The sequence below is a fragment of the Borostomias antarcticus genome, assembly GCF_949987555.1.
Source record: "Borostomias antarcticus genome assembly, chromosome: 16".
NCBI lineage: Eukaryota > Metazoa > Chordata > Actinopteri > Stomiiformes > Stomiidae > Borostomias > Borostomias antarcticus.
In genome coordinates, this window is record NC_140249.1 from 23,953,759 (window position 1) to 23,970,776 (window position 17,018).

At 43.0% G+C, this 17,018-nt stretch overlaps 3 protein-coding genes across 3 annotated transcripts in view; all 3 read right to left on the bottom strand.

The window, feature by feature from the left end:
• Positions 1–29: 29 nt before the first annotated feature.
• On the bottom strand, positions 30–10,395 carry LOC311319818 (uncharacterized protein; the record flags this gene model as incomplete). Its single annotated transcript, XM_084451424.1, has 9 exons — positions 30–136; positions 1,508–1,607; positions 6,808–6,926; positions 7,142–7,254; positions 7,477–7,582; positions 8,013–8,105; positions 8,345–8,487; positions 9,009–9,388; positions 10,151–10,395. The coding sequence occupies 9 exons, from the start codon at positions 10,393–10,395 to the stop codon at positions 74–76; spliced, it is 1,362 nt and encodes a 453-aa protein (XP_084307550.1). The 3' UTR covers positions 30–73.
• Positions 10,396–12,553: 2,158 nt separating this feature from the next.
• Positions 12,554–15,799, bottom strand: LOC311319231 (ADP-ribosylation factor-like protein 1). The gene is made up of 6 exons (XM_084450725.1): positions 15,770–15,799; positions 14,885–15,022; positions 14,231–14,312; positions 13,967–14,078; positions 13,185–13,363; positions 12,554–13,066 (listed from the first exon to the last, which is right to left on the bottom strand). Exons 1-6 carry the CDS (start codon positions 15,771–15,773, stop codon positions 13,036–13,038), a joined length of 546 nt encoding a protein of 181 aa, XP_084306851.1. The 5' UTR covers positions 15,774–15,799; the 3' UTR covers positions 12,554–13,035.
• Positions 15,800–16,364: 565 nt separating this feature from the next.
• The window catches only part of sycp3 (synaptonemal complex protein 3), a gene marked incomplete at both ends in the record, with an annotated part of 3,016 nt that continues 2,362 nt past the window's right edge, over positions 16,365–17,018 (bottom strand). Inside the window, 2 exons of the mRNA XM_084451425.1 lie at positions 16,365–16,418; positions 16,655–16,759. Coding sequence (XP_084307551.1) covers positions 16,365–16,418; positions 16,655–16,759 — 159 coding nt within the window. The remainder of the gene's footprint in view (positions 16,419–16,654; positions 16,760–17,018) is intronic.

The following is a 17,018-nucleotide window of genomic DNA, read 5'->3' on the forward strand; positions in this document are numbered from 1 at the left end:
GTCCACCCTTGCTCTGATCTCAGATCTGTCCTAGGGTCAGTCCACCCCAGCTGATCTCAGATCTGTTCTAGGGTCAGGCCATCCCTCCACTGAACTCAGACACATCAGCACGGCAGATGGGACAGGTGGTACTTTGCTGCAGATAAAAGCAAACACAGGAGCATTAGTTAGTTTTAGGGGAAAATGGGTTGTAAATATTTGGAAAAAACTACAATTTACTAGTAATCATTTCAATTTGATACAGTATATATATGTCAAAAATCTAAAAAAAATAGTCACCAATAATGACTACACATTGCTTCCATGCTTTGTGTGAATGGGGTCAGCTCTGTCAGACAGGGAGCGCCAGGGATACGACCATAACACCTCACTACTCTATCCCACCTCTGGGGGGGACATTGAGGAGGTATTACCTTTAACCATCCCTATTCCACCTCTGGGGGAACATTGAGGCAGGATTACCTTTAACCATCCCTATTCCACCTCTGGGGGGAACATTGAGGCAGGATTACCTTTAACCATCCCTATTCCACCTCTGGGGGAACATTGAGCAGGATTACCTTCAACCATCTCTATTCCACCTCTGGGGGGACATTGAGGAGGTATTACCTTTAACCACCTCTATCCCACCTCTGGGGGGAACATTGAGGCAGGATTACCTTTAACCATCCCTATTCCACCTCTGGGGGAACATTGAGCAGGATTACCTTTAACCACCTCTATCCCACCTCTGGGGGGAACATTGAGGCAGGATTACCTTTAACCATCCCTATTCCACCTCTGGGGGGAACATTAATCTTCCCATCATTTTACCTCTCAGGGCAAGTTCTATCTGTCTGCTGTAAAGCTAAGTATCTGGGACATGTCATCACAGATCAAATGTCTGATGATGATGACTTGTATAGACAGCATGTTATATGCACAAGCTAACATGTTGGTTAGGAAATTCCACTGGTGCTCAGACAATGTCAAGATAAGCCTGTTTAGAGCGTACTGTACTCCTCTCTACACTGCTCCCTTGTGGATAAAGTTTAAAAAGGCTAGCATCCATAAGCTTAAGGTTGCCTATAATGACTGCATGCGTATATTGCTTAAAAAGCCAAGGTGGTACAGTGCAAGTGAACTGTTTTGTAGTGCAGGTGTCAATACGTTTCATGCCCTGTTGAGGAATCTGATGTACAAATTTATATGCCGACTGAATGGTTCTCAGAATTCCATTATTGTGCTGCTGTCAAATCCTGTTTTCAGTGCTGTGAGATACCAGTCACCTATGTGAGATACCAGTCACCTATGTGGAAACACTGGTATTGTTGCCTTTTTTAATTTTTGTTGTATGTGTTTTGTAATGGACCATGAGTCTGCATAATAAAAGTTGATTGATTGATTGATTGATTGAGGCAGGATTACCTTTAACCATCTCTATTCCACCTCTGGGGGGAACATTGAGGCAGGATTACCTTTAACCATCTCTATTCTACCTCTGGGGGGAACATTGAGGCAAGATTACCTTTAACCAGCGGTCGATGCACTGGACGTGGTAGTCGTGGAGACAAGGCAGCATCCTCAGCTGTTCCCCCTCTCTGTAGTCTGAGAAACAGATCTGACACCTGCAACAGGGACAAGAGTTAGTCTCTAGTAGTGTGTAGAAGGTAACTCATACAGGACTCATATCTCTAGTAGTGTGTAGAAGGTAACTCATCTCTAGTAGTGTGTAGAAGGTAACTGATCTCTCTAGTAGTGTGTAGAAGGTAACTGATATCTCTAGTAGTGTGTAGAAGGTAACTGATATCTCTAGTAGTGTGTAGAAGGTAACTGATATCTCTAGTAGTGTGTAGAAGGTAACTCATATCTCTAGTAGTGTGTAGAAGGTAACTGATCTCTCTAGTAGGGTGTAGAAGGTAACTGATATCTCTAGTAGTGTGTAGAAGGTAACTGATATCTCTAGTAGTGTGTAGAAGGTAACTGATATCTCTAGTAGTGTGTAGAAGGTAACTGATATCTCTAGTAGGGTGTAGAAGGTAACTCATATCTCTAGTAGTGTGTAGAAGGTAACTGATACAGGACTCATATCTCTAGTAGTGTGTAGAAGGTAACTGATATCTCTAGTAGTGTGTAGAAGGTAACTGATCTCTCTAGTAGTGTGTAGAAGGTAACTGATATCTCTAGTAGTGTGTAGAAGGTAACTGATCTCTCTAGTAGTGTGTGGAAGGTAACTGATCTCTCTAGTAGTGTGTAGAAGGTAACTGATACAGGACTGATATCTCTAGTAGTGTGTAGAAGGTAACTGATCTCTCTAGTAGTGTGTAGAAGGTAACTGATATCTCTAGTAGCGTGTAGAAGGTAACTGATATCTCTAGTAGTGTGTAGAAGGTAACTGATATCTCTAGTAGTGTGTAGAAGGTAACTCATATCTCTAGTAGTGTGTGGAAGGTAACTGATATCTCTAGTAGTGTGTAGAAGGTAACTGATATCTCTAGTAGTGTGTAGAAGGTAACTGATAGAGGACTGGTATCTCTAGTAGTGTGTAGAAGGTAGCTGAGATCTCTAGTAGTGTGTAGAAGGTAACTGATATCTCTAGTAGTGTGTAGAAGGTAACTGATATCTCTAGTAGTGTGTAGAAGGTAACTGATCTCTCTAGTAGGGTGTAGAAGGTAACTCATATCTCTAGTAGTGTGTAGAAGGTAACTGATACAGGACTCATATCTCTAGTAGTGTGTAGAAGGGAACTGATATCTCTAGTAGTGTGTAGAAGGTAACTGGTATCTCTAGTAGTGTGTAGAAGGTAACTGATACAGGACTGATATCTCTAGTAGTGTGTAGAAGGTAACTGATATCTCTAGTAGTGTGTAGAAGGTAACTGATAGAGGACTGATATCTCTAGTAGTGTGTAGAAGGTAACTGATACAGAACTGATATCTCTAGTAGTGTGTAGAAGGTAACTGATCTCTCTAGTAGTGTGTAGAAGGTAACTCATATCTCTAGTAGTGTGTAGAAGGTAACTGATATCTCTAGTAGCGTGTAGAAGGTAACTGATATCTCTAGTAGTGTGTAGAAGGTAACTGATCTCTAGTAGTGTGTAGAAGGTAACTGATATCTCTAGTAGTGTGTAGAAGGTAACTCATATCTCTAGTAGTGTGTAGAAGGTAACTCATATCTCTAGTAGTGTGTAGAAGGTAACTGATATCTCTAGTAGTGTGTAGAAGGTAACTCATATCTCTAGTAGTGTGTAGAAGGTAACTGATACAGGACTCATATCTCTAGTAGCGTGTAGAAGGTAACTGATATCTCTAGTAGTGTGTAGAAGGTAACTGATATCTCTAGTAGTGTGTAGAAGGTAACTGATCTCTCTAGTAGTGTGTAGAAGGTAACTCATATCTCTAGTAGTGTGTAGAAGGTAACTGATATCTCTAGTAGTGTGTAGAAGGTAACTGATATCTCTAGTAGTGTGTAGAAGGTAACTGATATCTCTAGTAGTGTGTAGAAGGTAACTCATATCTCTAGTAGTGTGTAGAAGGTAACTGATATCTAGTAGCGTGTAGAAGGTAACTCATATCTCTAGTAGTGTGTAGAAGGTAACTCATATCTCTAGTAGTGTGTAGAAGGTAACTGATATCTCTAGTAGTGTGTAGAAGGTAACTGATATCTCTAGTAGTGTGTAGAAGGTAACTCATATCTCTAGTAGTGTGTAGAAGGTAACTGATATCTCTAGTAGTGTGTAGAGGGTAACTGATATCTCTAGTAGTGTGTAGAAGGTAACTCATATCTCTAGTAGTGTGTAGAAGGTAACTGATATCTCTAGTAGTGTGTAGAAGGTAACTGATATCTCTAGTAGTGTGTAGAAGGTAACTCATATCTCTAGTAGTGTGTAGAAGGTAACTGATAGAGGACTGATATATCTAGTAGTGTGTAGAAGGTAACTGATACAGAACTGATATCTCTAGTAGTGTGTAGAAGGTAACTGATCTCTCTAGTAGTGTGTAGAAGGTAACTCATATCTCTAGTAGTGTGTAGAAGGTAACTGATATCTCTAGTAGCGTGTAGAAGGTAACTGATATCTCTAGTAGTGTGTAGAAGGTAACTGATCTCTAGTAGTGTGTAGAAGGTAACTGATATCTCTAGTAGTGTGTAGAAGGTAACTCATATCTCTAGTAGTGTGTAGAAGGTAACTCATATCTCTAGTAGTGTGTAGAAGGTAACTGATATCTCTAGTAGTGTGTAGAAGGTAACTCATATCTCTAGTAGTGTGTAGAAGGTAACTGATACAGGACTCATATCTCTAGTAGCGTGTAGAAGGTAACTGATATCTCTAGTAGTGTGTAGAAGGTAACTGATATCTCTAGTAGTGTGTAGAAGGTAACTGATCTCTCTAGTAGTGTGTAGAAGGTAACTCATATCTCTAGTAGTGTGTAGAAGGTAACTGATATCTCTAGTAGTGTGTAGAAGGTAACTGATATCTCTAGTAGTGTGTAGAAGGTAACTGATATCTCTAGTAGTGTGTAGAAGGTAACTCATATCTCTAGTAGTGTGTAGAAGGTAACTGATATCTAGTAGCGTGTAGAAGGTAACTCATATCTCTAGTAGTGTGTAGAAGGTAACTCATATCTCTAGTAGTGTGTAGAAGGTAACTGATATCTCTAGTAGTGTGTAGAAGGTAACTGATATCTCTAGTAGTGTGTAGAAGGTAACTCATATCTCTAGTAGTGTGTAGAAGGTAACTGATATCTCTAGTAGTGTGTAGAGGGTAACTGATATCTCTAGTAGTGTGTAGAAGGTAACTCATATCTCTAGTAGTGTGTAGAAGGTAACTGATATCTCTAGTAGTGTGTAGAAGGTAACTGATATCTCTAGTAGTGTGTAGAAGGTAACTCATATCTCTAGTAGTGTGTAGAAGGTAACTGATATCTCTAGTAGTGTGTAGAAGGTAACTCATACAGGTCTGATATCTCTAGTAGTGTGTAGAAGGTAACTGATATCTCTATTAGTGTGTGGAAGGTAACTGATATCTCTAGTGTGTAGAAGGTAACTGATATCTCTAGTAGTGTGTAGAAGGTAACTCATATCTCTAGTAGTGTGTAGAAGGTAACTCATCTCTAGTAGTGTGTAGAGGGTAACTGGTATCTCTAGTAGTGTGTAGAAGGTAACTGATATCTCTAGTAGTGTGTAGAAGGTAACTGATATCTCTAGTAGTGTGTAGAAGGTAACTCATATCTCTAGTAGTGTGTAGAAGGTAACTGCTATCTCTAGTAGTGTGTAGAAGGTAACTGATATCTCTAGTAGTGTGTAGAAGGTAACTGATATCTCTTGTAGTGTGTAGAAGGTAACTCATATCTCTAGTAGTGTGTAGAAGGTAACTGATATCTCTAGTAGTGTGTAGAGGGTAACTGATATCTCTAGTAGTGTGTAGAAGGTAACTCATATCTCTAGTAGTGTGTAGAAGGTAACTGATATCTCTAGTAGTGTGTAGAAGGTAACTGATATCTCTAGTAGTGTGTAGAAGGTAACTCATATCTCTAGTAGTGTGTAGAAGGTAACTGATATCTCTAGTAGTGTGTAGAAGGTAACTCATACAGGTCTGATATCTCTAGTAGTGTGTAGAAGGTAACTGATATCTCTATTAGTGTGTGGAAGGTAACTGATATCTCTAGTGTGTAGAAGGTAACTGATATCTCTAGTAGTGTGTAGAAGGTAACTCATATCTCTAGTAGTGTGTAGAAGGTAACTCATCTCTAGTAGTGTGTAGAGGGTAACTGGTATCTCTAGTAGTGTGTAGAAGGTAACTGATATCTCTAGTAGTGTGTAGAAGGTAACTGATATCTCTAGTAGTGTGTAGAAGGTAACTCATATCTCTAGTAGTGTGTAGAAGGTAACTGATATCTCTAGTAGTGTGTAGAAGGTAACTGATATCTCTTGTAGTGTGTAGAAGGTAACTCATATCTCTAGTAGTGTGTAGAAGGTAACTGATCTCTAGTAGCGTGTAGAAGGTAACTGATATCTCTAGTAGTGTGTAGAAGGTAACTGATATCTCTAGTAGTGTGTAGAAGGTAACTCATATCTCTAGTAGTGTGTAGAAGGTAACATATCTCTAGTAGTGTGTAGAAGGTAACTGATATCTCTAGTAGTGTGTAGAAGGTAACTGATATCTCTAGTAGTGTGTAGAAGGTAACTCATATCTCTAGTAGTGTGTAGAAGGTAACTGATATCTCTAGTAGTGTGTAGAAGGTAACTCATATCTCTAGTAGTGTGTAGAAGGTAACTCATATCTCTAGTAGTGTGTAGAAGGTGACTGATATCTCTAGTAGTGTGTAGAAGGTAACTGATATCTCTAGTAGTGTGTAGAAGGTAACTGATATCTCTAGTAGTGTGTAGAAGGTAACTCATATCTCTAGTAGTGTGTAGAAGGTAACTGATATCTCTAGTAGTGTGTAGAAGGTGACTGATATCTCTAGTAGTGTGTAGAAGACTGATATCTCTAGTAGTGTGTAGAAGACTGATATCTCTAGTAGTGTGTAGAAGACTGATATCTCTAGTAGTGTGTAGAAGACTGATATCTCTAGTAGTGTGTAGAAGACTGATATCTCTAGTAGTGTGTAGAAGGTAACTCATATCTCTAGTAGTGTGTAGAAGGTAACTGATAGAGGACTCATATCTCTAGTAGTGTGTAGAAGGTAACTGACAGGACTGATATCTCTAGTAGTGTGTAGAAGGTAACTGATACAGGACTCATATCTCTAGTAGCGTGTAGAAGGTAACTGATAGAGGACTGGTATCTCTAGTAGTATCTCTAGTGGTATCTGAAGCGGGACCCACCGGGTCTTTCCTGCGCTGTGTGCCGGGTCGTAGGTCTTGGTGGGGAGACTCTCCAGCTCTCTCTCACTCAGGGTGGTCTTGGCCACTGCGCCTTGCTGCTCCTCAAACGCCAGGAGGGCCTGAAAGAAGAAAAGAAAGACACAAAGAAAGAAAGACACAAAGACACACACACACGGTAAATGAAGACCCAAGGCAGTGCAGCCCTTGCCAGTGCTTGCCATGCGTACCTCATAGTGATCTCCCTCTATACTATAGAGGGAGACTCTATAGAGTCTATAGAGTCCATAGTCACGTACCTCATAGTGATCTCCCACTAGAGTCCATAGTCACGTACCTCATAGTGATCTCCTGCTATAGAGTCCATAGTCCCCCAGTCAGGCACGGCCGGAGGGTTTCTGCGACGCGAACTACGAGAGCGTCCTCTTCCTCTGTGCCGAGCCACGCCATCTTTACACACACACACACACACACACACACACACACACACACACACACACACACACACACACACACACACACACACACACACACACAGTTACAGCATGCATTCTTCTTCCAACATTATCCCATAAACAAACACTGCCATTTGGAAACGGTTGTATGAGCCAGCCGTGTGTGTATACGGTAGCGCTAACACACACACACACACACACACACACACACACACACCGTCCTCTTGCCCCGCGGTGAATCCCCCCGCCAGGGAGGAGAAGGCGGCCAGGCTGATGGCGGAGGGCCAGGGAAGCATCCAGTCCAGCCCCGGGTGAGCGTCATACTGAGGGGGGGGAAGAGAAAACATCACTAAAGCATCACTCACACACCGTCCAACCCTGTACCTGACCACACAGTCACTCAATATCCGCGTTAGAGTCCCAAAACAACATCTAGCAGCCCCTATTCCTGCGTCACCCCCCTCCCCACCCCTGGTAGAGCTGTAACCGTTCATCATCCATGTTGAATCATCCAATCCAATCCAACTTTATTTATAGAGCACATTTAAAACAAGAGTTGACCAAAGGGCTTTCCATTTCAGTCAATACAAAAAAACACAGTAGACAACACAACAGGACAATAGAAGCACAATGAAAGATAATAAAGAGCTCTTCTGGTGCTATGGTGTTAGTAGTATGGCCGTGGTGGGTGCAGTACTGAGCAGAGACTGAGCTGAGGCTCCAGCGCCGGGGGGGGGGGGCTCTCAGACTCACCGGGTGGTTGTGGTGGTGGTGGGGGGGTCTGTAGGGGGGGGGCATGGCCTCCTGTCTCCTCTGCTGCTGCTGCTCCTCTCTGTCGAACTGCTCCTGGGGAGAGAGGACGAACCAACTCTGGGGGTTAACGAAACACGAGGTTTTAAGACGCCTAGATTTCCTGAAGAGGGGGTTTTAAGGAACCCCCTCCTCTCCTGTGTTGCACGTTAGCGTGCCCAGATCTCAAACTGCTCTTTGCTTTGGCCTCGAGTCCAGAGCAGCTTCTGTACCAAGTCAACAGGCCGTCAGATATGACAGCGGCCATCCCCGCGGCCGAGGAGGCGTGTCCTTACCTGGAGGCTGCGGGCGAACGCCTCATCTTCCTCCATCTGCACCGAGCGGACCATGGCGTGGACGATGACGTCGTCGTCGTCTTCGTCGCTGATGACGATCTCCTCGAACTTGGGCAGCTGCTCCTCCGGCCTCCTCTGCTCAGCTGGTACAAACACAGCCGGAAGACGCAGAGACACACAGGGATGTAACGATAACCGCTATAACGATAAACCGTGAATTAAGTTTTGATTACATTTATCGTGATCATTTTATCATTAAAACCATGCTTGATTGCCCCGCTTTTGAAAAACTCACTGTAAATACAGTCCAGCATCAACCAAAGCTAGCAACAGTCTCAAAGACGCATTATTTTAATGTTAATGAAAAAAAGTGCATAGTGCTACTAATTTTGTGTGGTTTTCAATATAAAAAATTGGTGAAATTATTAGTGTGTGTATCGGTAGTTTTAGAAAATGTTCTGCACATTTTACAATACAATATAATAGTAATAGTAATATAATATATAGAAAATTTATTTAAAAAATAATAATAATATATATATTTTTTTTTTCTTTTTTTTTTCTTTTCTTTTCTTAAACGTACCCAGCTAAAAACCGCTTCACATGTTAAACCAATGATCAAGCCCCTGAGGAGCCGTCCCCTCAGACCCTGTCAGGCGCCTACCTGTGGGCAGGGGGCGCTCTCTCTTCTTCTGTGTGAGGTGAGCAGAGGCTCTGGAGCTGGACTTGGCCGAGCCAGCCGTCTTCGAGGCCCGTTTCCTGCCTCTACTGAGGCCAGGAGGCCCGGGGTCCACCGTGGAGCCCGCCACAGGCGCCAGACTCTGCGTGTCGCGATATAATCCTTCCCCCGCCGTCGCTGCCTGTGAGGCCGGGGGCGCGCCGAGGGAGGAGGAGGCTGAGGAGGAGGAGGGAGGCGGGAGAGGAGGCTCCAGCCAGGCGCCCAAGAGAGACGACGCGGGTACAAACTCGCTGGTCCTCCAGGAAGCGCCAGGGCTGGTTTGGCCTCTCGTGGCGCCGGTGGCGGTGGCGGGCGCACCGAGCCTCCTGCGTTTGGACCGGTGGGTCGCGGGAGGGGTGGAGGGGCTCAAGAGAGCCGACTGGCAGGTGGTCAGAGAGGGTCAACCATGTCCGTTAAGCATGTCAAAATTCACCCGAGGTCTATGTCCACATTCCTTGCTATCTGACGTACAGATCAATGCTTCTATTGTTATGATTAGGTATAGAAATGTGTCGCTAGCTATATAAGAACTGTTTGTTTTTTGACAGGTTTTGTGGTACTTACTGTTCCAACGTTTTCTGATGCATTGTAACACAGTCTCCTTCGTAGGCACTGAGGGCTGAACACGAAAACAGAACAATACTTGAGGATAAAGATTACAGCAGACAGGCTACCATAGAGTGGTGAGGTGATGTCATCATTTTGGAGGCTGACCAAACGCCGTTTGGGACAGAATTCTAGTCCATATGGGAAAAATAAATGGGATTCGTGAAAATTGACGAAAATAAAGTATGGGAATTGACGAAAATACAGTATGTGTTTTACAGAGACGCCCAGACTGGAGTACGTTTTGTAATGAAAGTTAAGGGTTTTGTGAATTTTGAGGCCCTTTAGTTAGTTCTGAAATCGATGTTGAGATATGCTAACCATTACTGAAACTAGACTACAATGGTCACGAGGATGTGAGATTAGATTAGACTATCTGAATAAATACCACACACATGAACACAAAACTGCCTTAGATAGCTCAATCTTGTAACTAAGATAAGATCTGCTGAAAAAAATCGGCCGAGCTGTAGTTCCGGTACCTGGGTGTCTCTGGGACGATGACTGAAGGCATGCCGGGGTTTCCACCATGGCTGACGGTGTGACCGAACAGCAGATCTCCCTCACCCAGAAGATAGGCTCGGTTTAGGGATCCCGGGGTGTCGGGCTCCTCCGTGTCCCACCCGGGGCTGCTGTCGGGCTCAGAGATCTCCAGTGTACTATCCATGGTCTCAGAGATCTCCAGGGTGCTATCCATGGTCTCAGAGATCTCCAGGGTCCTATCCATGTTCTGGAAGTCTGTCCTCCCGTCTCCTCCAACCCTAAACACAAGTGGAGAGAGTGAGACACTGTAGTATATTTTTATACTGTATTATACTGTATTACATCAATACATTTGTATTACTCTCATGTAGTAATCAATTGACTAAGAATAATGAATAAACTTCACTTTAGGTAGAACTTTGTTAACTAAAGTAGTTTAACATCTAGATGACAACATATGTCCTGTCCTGAGTCAACATTCCTTTGTCCTCTGGGTCAATAAAGATAACACCTCGGAAGTCTACAGTTGAAACGTGATCTTAGCAGGACAGGAAGAACCCAAACCTGCCCCATGTCCGGAGGGGTCAGAGCTCAGTGACCTGTTGACCAATTACAAGACTAGTTGATCAGATCTGTGTTAATGTACATCCCTTGTATGCAAATTTGTTTGTCATGTGATACTTGACCTGAAGTCAAGTATATAAGCTCGCCACCTCGTAAAAGAACTTAGTATTGCCGAAGTTTTGACCTGTGAGGCGTGCTCAATAAATTGTTGATTTGACCGCATTTTTCTCCTGAACTACTTTCTTTTTGCCCAAAAGTGAAGAACTAAAGATACCACAACACTACTCACACTGTTTTGGTTGGTGATATGGACACGCTGGCTAGACGAGGTTAGCTCACAGATTAGCCCATATCTACCCCTGAGAACCATGGATTGCAGCCCATAATAAGTGCTTAGATAATTTGTTATTCTGTTACACAAAGACACTTTACACAAGATAAATTATTAAACCTATCCAGCTAACACGTTAGTGGCTATCAACCACAGCTAGCTGGCTAACTAACTAACTATCTGGAGCTAGCGGGTGATAATCACCAGTTTCACGAACATTCTGGCAAACAACAAGACACACAAACGACCGAGCTAAAATACTAGAACATACCTAGTTTGGTGGTTAAAGCAAATTGGTATGAAAAAGTATTGGGCTCTAAAAAAGCGAAACACACACCATGAACACAGCGCGAAAAATAACGTCACTTCCGCCGGTTTGAGTTGGTCTTCTTCTTCTATGGTGTTTTTCTTTACGGCAGTTTGCATCCTTGTAGTTGCATTACCGCCACCTTGTGGATTTAGTTGGCTACTACATCGTCCGGTGTCATACTTATCTTTTTTTTTTTTTTTTTTTCTAAGGATCAGTACTTGTTTCAGATTAACCATCCTGGTTCAAGATACCAGTGGGGCACAAATACTTGGGTGCTGAGACGTTCACATCATATCCTTAATTCTTTTTTTTTTTTTTTTTTTAATGCAAATCTTTATTTAATTAATGTAATCTCATATTTCATAACTTGTCCCATTTTAACATACAAATTAAAACATACATTAAAAAACAAGAATATCCCATTTTTCTCCTTGCTTCCGTTTCATATCCAAAGATCTTCTTCTTTTCAGCTCTACAATTATTTGTTTAATTACAATTTCACTAGTGATAACAACATTGTTAATGGACATCTTGCAACGTGTCTTCCATATTTGTGCGTTTACTATGCAGATTATCAAATACAACAGACCTTTATATTTTTCATCAATATTGTTGTCAGTTATTCCATAAAAAACAGATTCTGGTTCTACTTTAATAGGCATCCCGATGTTCTGAATAGCTTTCCAGACCTCTTTAGTCCTGCTGCACTCTAGCAGCAGGTGTTCCAGAGTCTTATCGTCCGTGCATGTTGGCATTGGGCATTTGGTTGTGGTTACATAGCAGCTCCACTTTACAACCGCTCTCACCGGCAGCCTCCTAACTGAGATCAGCCACATTATGTCTCTGAGGGATTCTGATTATTGTCATACTTATCCTAACCGACTCATACCTCTCGTTCTCCAAAGGTAGATGGCTAGCGAGGCATCTCCTGCCCTGTCCACCAATACAACACCCCAGGACGTTCTTTAGTCCTGTTCCTAGTGTCCCCAGTGAGTCCCCCATTTTCCCCAAAGTCCGTTCTCTCTACCTGTATTTGCTGCAGTGAGTAATACCATAGTTTGTGGGACTTGACAGGGGGATGTTCAATGCTAGTGTGCTGCGTCCTATCCTTCCACTTTCGCTTGGAACCGTTCCCTGTACAAACTACTTAAATATTAATAATATGAAAAATAATTACACTAATAATAATAATCCCAATTGTATACAAACACCAATGTTGATTTATTATTATTTTTTAATTACATTACACACAATTCATTATCGAGGCTCATAAATAAATATCACAATGAAAGTCAACCCAACTTCCCAGTTTATCAGGACCCATTATTGAGAAAGTCAGGACAACATATTTCCAGTCCTCTACACATACAAAAAAAAAGATGGACATTCTTAGGAATGAACTGAATGGAAAATCAGACCGGGGAAGACAGAACAGAGAGCAACAAGGCGAGCCACTCAAGAGTTCCTGATCACTGTTGTACTAGTGGCCTTGCAGCCGGGCCTCTGAGCTGGTCTCTCTTCATGGCTGGTGGGGAGAGATATGGACTCCATCGCTGGAGAAGAGAGTTCAACATGTGCTACTGGAGACAGCGCCATTTCACCACACGCTCAGACGTCACCGGTATCTGTATTTACAGGGGCTGATGATGGCGGATGATGGCGGATGATGGCGGGGGGTGTCACTGTCCACTCTTGAGAGTTTCCACTAACCTACAGGTTCACGTGAAACAAAACACATCAAGTTATCTAAAGCGTTCCAACTCCATGAAGACATGCATGAACATGCAGAGTGTAGGTGATTATTAGTTCTCTAAATCTGGCCTGTTACCATTCCATGGCCTCATCAAGTCCTGATCCTTTGGTGGCTGAGGTCTTAAAGATCTGCCACTTCCTGTCTTTAAGAGCAGGCAGGCCCAGGGAGTTGGCCACCTCCGTGGGCGTCATCGCCAGGGCCATATCCTGCTTGTTGGCAAACACCACCAGGATGGCTTTCTTCAGCTCCTCCTCCTGTGACAAACAAACAGCCTCACGCTGGCAAATAAGCCTTGTGCTCGTTTACCCTGAATACCAGGCTTATGCTGTGTTCACGCCGGGCGCGGCGAGAAAATTCACGCCGCCCGTGCCGCCCAGTTCGCGTGAATTGTATTGACTTTCTATGTAAAGTCGCCACGCCGCACGAAAAATCCGCACCCGGTGTGAACACAGCATTATACTACTTTTTTTCGCCCTGAATAAAGAATTCCCTTGGATAAGGACCTTCATGGTTCTGTGTGAAATTACACCAGCTCTTACGGGTGACCATCTTTGTGCTGCCTTCAAACTTAAGACTCAAGATTCTGTTATTCATCACATGTAATGTACGGTGTAGTCACAGTGAAATGTTGCTACCAGCTCCATGATTATGCTACAGATAAACTCTAATATTCCATGTCAAATTACACATTTACAAGTTACAATTTCCAAAATTTCAATTTTACAAATTAACACAAAATACACAATAGGTACCCTTTCTATAAGCATAGAATTAAGTTAACACAGTAGTGTTGAACAAGGTGCAAAAGTATGAAAGATGTTGTATACAAGAAATAAAAGAGCCAGTGGTCCTGTTACCTCTAGCATGGCCACTAGTTCAGACTTGGAGATGCCCATCCTGTTCCGGTCACTGCTGTCCACCACATAGATCACAGCGTCTGTGTTGGAGTAGTAGCAGCGCCAGTAAGGCCTGACCCAAGCGCACAGAGAGACAGACGGGATGATTTAGTTTGGGATCCCGCTTCCAAAGCAATGCTGTTAGTTGCCAAGTCGGCTACTGATACTGATGGCCGTGCTCAAGGTGGATTTAAGTAACGAGAACCAAATAGGTTCACAACGTACCTGATACTGGTCTGTCCACCAAGATCCCACACCTGGAACTTCAGATTTTTGTACGTCACAGTTTCCACATTGAAGCCAATGGCTGAACACAGAGATGTGGGTGGTAACAAACAATTAGATGCGATATATTGGATACATGAGGTACTAAGAGGAAGACTATTCTCTCAGTCATTACAGAGGACATACTGTTGTTATCATGACTATGAATTCCCTTGATTTGGTATGAATGAAATATGTTTGTGACCTGCAATGGTGAATGTGCTCTTTGCCCTTACTGAAGACAAGGCATCCGTTCAGGCGAATTGATAGGTAGCAATGGTAGCAGTAATTGCCTATACCATGGGTTCCCAAACTCCATCAATGTGGGCCTCCCCTCTGAAAACAGTGACACACCCGCGCCCCCCAACCCCCCAAATTTGTCCCCCCCCCACAAAAAAAGACCTTTAAAATCACGTTTCATTCATAAAAACCATAGAAAATTCTAAAATAAAAAACATGTTTTTCCTTCTTTTTTTTCTAACCATCCCTCCGCGCCTCCCCTGACTTTCTTTGGGGCCCCCCAGGGGAGGCGCGGCCCGCCTCACAGTTTGGGAATGCCTGGCCTATACAATTCAGCCTAATAAGCATAAGTAGAAATGAATAAGTTCCTCTCACTGGGAATAGTGGTGACGACCTCCCCAACCTGGAGCCTGTAGAGGATAGTGGTTTTCCCAGCTCCATCCAACCCCAGGATCAGTATCCTCATCTCCCTGGATCCAAACAGACCGGACCACAGACTGGAGAAGAACCCACCTGGACACAACAATGAGCAGATGGGTCAAATAGGTTAAAGGAACACGTCATATGTTGGGTAAATTACCTTATTTGCCATCTTCCCCAGAGTCAGATAAGAAGATGCATACCTCTTCTCTGTGCGTGCAGTAGGAACCATTAAACCCGTTAACTAATTCCACCAGTTAAATATTATAAGTATCAACAAATACTATCAAACATACATGGTTCACAGAGGATGTAGATCGAGATATTATGCTTCCACTGTGCTTTTGTTTCAGATGAGGGTCAGCTCTCTCTACACACAATAGGATCCATGTCAGTCCTCCTCTAGGCCGGAGCTACTGTGTGACATGATGGCCCCAAGCACGGATCAGCTTTCTCCTGTCAGCAGGACACACAACATCCTGCAGGGAATCTGCTTGGATGGAAGCTGAAACCAACTATACCAGTAAGACAACTCTACACAATGGAGACGTCTCTTGCAGTTCAGTGACTTCTGAGCAGCCTTGATGGGTCTATGCTAACTTTTCTAGAGACATATTCTGAAACTTTACCGTCTTCATTTATTTTTGTGATAGCTCGTTTTAAAGTTATTTACATGTGGCTACTTCTGCCACAATAAGCTGAAACTACATGAATCAGGATGGACACTAGCAATGCAACGGCCACAACCATCTGAAAACAACACATAACCTGAATTCGTGAGAACGAGGGTCTATTTTAAGATGAATACTAAGATATTAGAATAACTTTAAAGATACACACCCATTCCAGTTGTACAGGATGCATGCAAAAGGAAAATCCCTTCCCGTTTACCAGCAGTGACGTGTCTTCCTCGTTTAGAGTCGTGTTTACATTGACTTCTGTACATTATCTCCCCCTATCGGTGGAGTCTAGCAAGGACAAGTCACCTCAGGTCTTCACTGGCAACGCCTGCAGGAAAAGCTCTTGGAGCAGTGAGATTTATGACAAGTAATATGGTAGCCTACTGTCATACCCTGAGGATAAAACAGGTCTGATTGAAACATGATAGTGAAGTTGACAGTCCAAGAAAAGAACCGGAGCTTATTAAACATTGAAAAAGACCAGTAAGTTCAGTTGTCATTGAGGCATACAAAAAAAAGCTATTGCTCAAAGCTACAATCAATCAGAATTTTATTTTTCAGGAAAAAAAAATTGGCATTGATACTTGAACTTAAGAAGTAACTGCATTATCACAGCACAACGTACAGTATACATGCAACTGACAATTCAATACTGAATTAATACAACTTAAATGGTCAACGACACATTTTCTTCAGCCATGAACTCTGGAACAGTACCAACTCAGTGATGTAAGGGTTGACATGGTAACAGGAGACTAGAACAGCATTGACTGGAGCGACTTGCGGACAGTAGCCATCTCCTGCTGTTGCTGTGGAGACAGAGAATATTTCTCAATTGATTCATCCATCCAATATCTTTTTCATCCATCATTCAGTGTGGACATGATTCAGTGTCAGGGGCACTGAAACAAGCCATGTATTCAGACTGACTCAGAAACATTGTGACTCAGTGTAGTGTACTGGTCATGTGCATAATTATCAGGTGACATATGAATCCATGTATGTGTTTTGAGACATTTTTGTGCTGTTAAACCTGTTGACTGACCGTGTCCATCAGGATCTTCTTCTGCAGCATGGCCATCTCCTTCTTCAGCTCCACCTGCGCCCCCTGTAGGAAGGCCTCGTGACTCTTCTCCATCTCCTCCATGTTCTGGAGGAAAGGGACCTCGGATGTTAACACTGCCGCCGTGCGATTCAGGAATACTCACTCGGTCTCGCGCCCGAGCCTCGGCGTGTTGCTACCCCAACTACGATCGCACAAGCTGAGAGCTCGGCCGTCAATTCTACAACTGATCCCTCTCCTCAGACCAGCGTCCTGGTTGGACACATACACGGGATAAACTAGCCACAATATAGCAATGTTTCAATGTTTAAAATATCATGAAAATCTTGCGGTTTTAAAGTCGCAC